Source organism: Vicia villosa, linkage group LG1 (genome assembly GCF_029867415.1).
Source record: "Vicia villosa cultivar HV-30 ecotype Madison, WI linkage group LG1, Vvil1.0, whole genome shotgun sequence".
NCBI classification, from domain to species: Eukaryota; Viridiplantae; Streptophyta; class Magnoliopsida; order Fabales; family Fabaceae; genus Vicia; species Vicia villosa.
The window spans coordinates 111,984,351-111,990,546 of record NC_081180.1 but is presented as its reverse complement, the minus strand read 5'-3'; the positions used below and the strand labels follow the sequence as shown (position 1 = coordinate 111,990,546).

Genomic DNA, 6,196 nt, shown 5'->3' with positions numbered 1-6,196 from the left:
TAACTTTTGTGTTCAAACTAGGTTCAAAAATTGAAACAAACAAGAGAGACTAAAATAGTTAAGAAATTTATTTGCTTTGGTTTTTGTCACATTGCGGTCTTAGCTCTCCTCGTTATCCTTCAGGCAATAACCAGAAGGTGAAAGATAAAGGCTATGTTTGGATATCACAAAATGAACGGAACGGAATGGAGCGGAACGGAGTGGGATGGAGCGGAATGGAACGGAGCGGAACGAATGTACCATTCCATTGTTTGGAAATTTTAGGACGGAATAAGACAAATTGTTCATTCCGCCCAAATCGGAAGGGAAGGAATATGGTGGTAAGTGATGGAATAGAATGGAATCCATACCACTCATTTCCGCTCCGCTCCATCCGTTTTTAAATTATCCAAACAACGAAATATCATTTTATTTCATTCCGGTCTGCTCCATCCGATTCCATCAATCCAAACAAAGCCAAAGGGATGGCTACCGTATCTTTTGACTCTGCAGTAAAAAAGGCAAAAGGTTTGGAGTATAGCAGTAAAGATATCATATGATCTTTGTCTGAATATCCCACACGCCGAGAGGCATTTATTGTCGTATTGCTCAGGAACCAAGGTGAGCTGTTCTTTGTCTTGTAGTGTGTCAGACAGTGCCCCACATTCTCCTGGACACGTTATCGGTAAAATTCAAGAGTAACAGAGATAAATGGGCCGGACAAAAGTTTTATTCACAAGCCCAATTTTATTTTCTAGTAAAGTCAATTTTAAAAAAATATATAATCAATTTTATACAACAACAACCAAATATATTAAAATCAAAATCAAATATAACCTATTCTTTTTGGGATACTCGTTTTATGGATTGTCCATTGAAGCATCAGACATATTATATTATATTATATTATTTTATTTAATAAAATTTCTTATTCATTAATTTATTATAAAACAATAATTCAATTAAATTTTAAAATATTTTAAAATATTTTTTATAAAAAAATTAAAATAATATTCAAATATTATATTCAAATAATAGTTTAAATAATTAATTAATAATATTAATAAAAATTTAATTGATATGGTATAAAGCAGTTTTAAAATAATTAATTAATTGATATTGATAATTAAGATGAAGTAGAATAAGGGAGAGACGAGAGAATTCAGATGTAAATTCTGGAGTACCAGAAAAATGAATGAAGGCAATATATTTATAGGCAAAGAAAACTCCAACCGAGTGGACCAAATCGTGGGCGAAAATATTGTGGGAGAGTGGAACCGGCCCTGACAAGGTATCCGTTATTCACTTGGTTAGCAAGTCACGTATGACTCTTGGAGGGCATGTAACCAGTCAGCATTTAGGTTAAGACTTGATCTTATGAGGACACATCACCATTTCATAATTAATTAATATTAAATATTAATTAATTTCCTACTATTAAATAATAGTATTTAATTTTTCACCGAATTAATTAATTAATTAATGAAAATTAATTTCCACTAATTCAGGTTCCAAAAAATTAATTCATTTAGACCGGATTGGACCAAACTGAACCGAGCAGAGTCGAGCAACTCATATTCCTATAGGCATTAGTCCCATCTTATATGATGTATTATAGACTTTCTCTCTAGCCAATCCTTTCGCCAAAGGATCTGCTAGATTTTCATCAGTGCGTACATTATCCATTCTCACAGCTCCTTTAGATATACAGTCTCTAACAGTGTTGTGCTTTCTTTTAATTTGACGTCTTTTACCATTATAATAACGATTCTATATTTTTGCAATAGCCACGATACTATCGCAGTGGATCAACACATCTGGCACAGGTTTTTCCCACCAAGGAATCTCAGGTAGCAAGCATCTTAACCAACTTTCTTCTTCACTAGCAATTGCCAATGCTATCATTTCAGACTCCATCGTGGATTGAGCCAAGATAGTTTATTTCTTTGATTTCCAAGATACAGCTCCTCCGGCTATGTTGAATATGTTGCCACTAGTAGCTTTGGAATCATCTGATAAGGTATTCCAATCTGCATCACTGTATCCTTCAAGTACTGCAGGAAATCTCTAATAATGTATACTGAGGTTCATTGTCTTTGTAAGGTACCGCATGACTCGCTCAATAGCTCTCCAATGCTCATTACTCGGTCTACGCATAAACCTACATAACAATCATACGACATATGCAATGTTTGGTCTAGTACAATCAGTGGCATACCTAAGACTGCCAATGATGCTTACATATTCTGCCTGTCTGAAACTTTCACCAGTGTTCTTAAACAGTTTCATGCTTGGATCATATTGTGTGCTTAATGGTTTACATTCAAAATAATTATATTTATTTAAGATCTTTTTCACGTAATGTGATTGATCCAAAGAAATTCCTTGTTCAGATTTTTTTGATTTATATGTCAAGAATCACAATCGCTTCTCCGAGGTCTTTCATATCAAAGTTGTTGCCCAACAATGATTTCATAGCTTTAACAACGTGAATGTTTGATCCAAATATGAGTAGATCGTCTACGTATAGACATATGATAGTGCAAAAGCGATTCTCAAATTTGTAATAAACGCATTTGTCACTTTTATTCACTTTATACCCATTCGATATCATTAAGTTATCAAACTTTTCATGCCATTGCTTAAGAGTTTGTTTTAATCCATACAAGGACTTATCTAACTTACAGACCTTGTTTTCTTGTCCATGGATCACAAAACCTTCTGGTTGTTCCAAATAGATTTCTTCTTCTAAGTCACCGTTTAAGAAAGCTGTTTTTACATCATTAGGTGTACTATCAAATTATAAATAACAACAATTGAGATAAGTACCCTAATGGATTTAATTCTAGTGACTAGAGAGTAGGTGTCGAAGAAATCTACATTTTCTCTTTGTCTAAAACCCTTGGCTACAAGACGAACCTTGTATTTATCAATAGTTCCATCAGGTTTTAGTTTCTTTTTCAAAACCCATTTACAACTGATTGGTTTGCATCCATGAGGCAAGTCTACTAAGTACCAGGTCATGTTAGACTCCAAAGAATCTATCTCATCATTAATAGCTTATTGCCATAAGTTTGCATCCAGAGATGACAAAGCTTCTTGAAGACTTATTGGATCTTCTTCTACACTATAAGCCGCATAGTCAGGCCCATAGTCTCTAGAGACTCTTACTCTTTTACTTCGTCGAAGTTCTGTTTCTACATTTTTGTTGCTTTTTGTGCTTCTTATCATAGGAATGTGACTCGATTGAGTGCCCCCACTATTTCTCGACTTGAAGGGAAATTTGTCTTCATAGAAATCAACATCATTTGATTATATTATCACTTTTGCATTTAGGTCATAAAACGTATATTCCTTATTGTTTGCCGCATACCCAATGAAAACACATTCGTATGCTCTACTAGCGAGTTTAACTCGTTTCAGATCCGAAATTCTGACATAAGCCAGACAGCCCCAAGTTCTCAAATAAGACAAGTTTGGTTGTCTTTTCTTTAATATCTCATAAGGTGAGATCTTAATTTTTGACTTGGGTATTCTATTCAGGACATAGCAAACAATCAATAAAATTTCCCCCCACCAGTGAGGTGCAGCACTAGAATTCATCATAATTGCAACAACAAGTTCAGTAAAAGTTCTATTCTTTCTTTCTGATTTACCATTCATTTCAGGAGAATATTGAGCAGTCGTTTCATGTAAAATTTCATGTTTAATATAAAATTCATTGAATAACCCAGAATCGTATTCAGTTCCCATATCACTACGAAGTCTCTTAATCTTTTTACTAAATTGATTCTCGATTTCAGTCACATACATCTTAAACATATCAAGCGCTTCACTTTTATTTTTAATTAAATATACATAAGTATAACCAGAGCAATCGTCAATAAAAGTGATAAAATAATGTTTATTATATCTAGTTAAAGTTCCATCTAATTCACATATATCAGAATGTATAATATCTAGGGGATTAGATTCTTTAATAATTGATTTATGCGAAGTCTTAGTTATTTTAGCTTAACTATAATATTCACATTTATTTGAATCATTCACATTTAATTTTGGAATTAAGCCTAAGTCGCTTGCATTAGAAATAACTCGCTTATTAACGTGACAAAGTCTAGCATGCCAAATATTAAAATCACACAAAAGAGTAAACGAAATGAGAAACTTTATTAAAATAAACATTCAACTTAAACATGCCATCAACGACGTACCATTTCCCAACAAAAATACCATTCTTAGTGATGGTGTACAAATTTGTCCCTATAGTTTCACTAAACCTGCCTTATTTAAAAGAAAACCAAAAACAAGATTCTTCCTAATTTCAGGAACGTGCATGACGTCCTTCAAGATCAAAGTATTTCCTGAGGTGAATTTCAGCTCAACATCTCCAATTCCAGCAACATTAGTGGTGTGAGCATCTTCTAACAACACTTTCTTATCTTCAACAACAATGTATGTCTTTAACATAACACGATCATAGCAGACATGGCGAGAGGCACCAGTGTCTATCCACCAACCATCACTTCCACCAACCATGTTGATTTCAATGATCATAGCAACAACTGGCTTATCGGTCATGTTAATTTGAGCATTTGAGCCAGCAGCAGGTTTAGGACCGCTCTTACATTTTTTTCCATATGACTCGGTTTCCCACAATTGTAGCAAGTGAAAACCGAAGCGTCATTTTTCTGAGGTGGTGGTTGCTACCTAGCAAATGGAGCAGATGAAGCCCTAGAGGGATTCCCATTCTTAATTCGGTTCACAGCATTGCAGTTCTGATTCTTTAATGGTTTTCCAGTAGGCTTCAGAACCGCACCGAATCTCTTTTTGTTGTTAGAAATAACTAAGACTTCATCGATATGACCTTGTCTCCGAGCTTCCTCTTCAATTCGGAGGCGAGTAATCAGACTCTAGATTGAAAATTCTTTTGTTTTGTAGCAAAGCACGTTTTGGAAATCTTTCCAACCGAGGGGCAGTTTGTCAATGATTACAACAATTTGAAATTGTTCATTGAGGCGCATAGTTTCAGTAATGATTTCATGAGCAATTTTTTGAAGCTCGTGGCTTTGTGCTTCCACAGACTTTTCATCCATCATCTTGTAGTTCAAGTAGCGGCTCACAGCATATTTCTTTGCACCAGCTTCTTCAGTGTCATACTTCTTTTGGAGAGCTTCCCAAACCTGTTTAGCAGTCTTGTGATTACTGTAGTAATCATACAAGTCATCAGCAAGATTGTTTAGAATATGATGTTTGCATAGGTAATCATTCTCTTGCCATAGGGAAATTTCTTTTTGGAGCTGTAAGTTATCTGCTGCGACTTTTTCTTTTGCAGCAGAGTCTCCATCAGGCGTTTTGGAAACTCCGTCCTTTTTGGAGGTTCCATCGAATTCAGCAGTTGACTTACCATTAGTTATCTCGATTGATCCAGAATGAACAACAGGGATATCCTCAGTCAGAACGGGGGCAACCTTTTTTAGAGTTAAGAAAAACTTCATCTTTGATTGCCAACATTTGAAATCAGATCCCTCAAACTTCAATGGTTTGTCATTCACAGAAGCGGCCGCAGTATTACCGATAGTTTCCTCAGTCGACATGGTAGTTACAGAAATCGTCTTAAAATTGTTGTTTTTTCGGTTTTAGAAAATAATCCCACGGAGGAAATTATCGGTTGAGTCGCGGATCGGTACACTTTCTTTAAGACGTTTCGCGGTACTTCCAGATTTATGCAAAATAGTTATTAAATACCCACCATGCCTCCAGGATAAAACAGTCTGTTTCAAGAAATACGATTCACACTTACACGTGTGATGAATCGGTCTAAGTGATACACCTTCAGATATGTTTTAAGAACCAGCAGTAGTATCTAGAATATATCCAGTCGAAAACAGAAAAGAATATATTTGTAAGATGAAGTAGAATAAATTAGAGACGGGAGAATTCAGATGTGAATTCTGGAGTACCGGAAAAATGACTGAAGGCAATATATTTATAGGCAAAGAAAGATTAAACCGAGTGGACCAAATCGTAGACGAAAATATAGTGGGAGAGTGGAACCGGCCAAGTCAAGGTAGTCGTTATTCACTTGGTCACCAAGTCACGATGACTCTTAGAGGGCAAGTAACCAATCAACATTTAGGTTAAGACTCGGTCTTATGAGGACACGTCACCATTTCATAACTAATTAATAATAAATATTATTTAATTTCCTACTATT

At 35.1% G+C, this 6,196-nt stretch overlaps 1 protein-coding gene across 1 annotated transcript; it reads right to left on the bottom strand.

Moving 5' to 3' along the window:
* Nucleotides 1-4,685: 4,685 nt before the first annotated feature.
* Nucleotides 4,686-5,576, bottom strand: LOC131651651 (uncharacterized). Its single transcript, XM_058921322.1, has 2 exons — nt 4,974-5,576; nt 4,686-4,892 (listed from the first exon to the last, which is right to left on the bottom strand). The coding sequence occupies exons 1-2, from the start codon at nt 5,574-5,576 to the stop codon at nt 4,686-4,688; spliced, it is 810 nt and encodes a 269-aa protein (XP_058777305.1).
* Nucleotides 5,577-6,196: the final 620 nt, after the last annotated feature.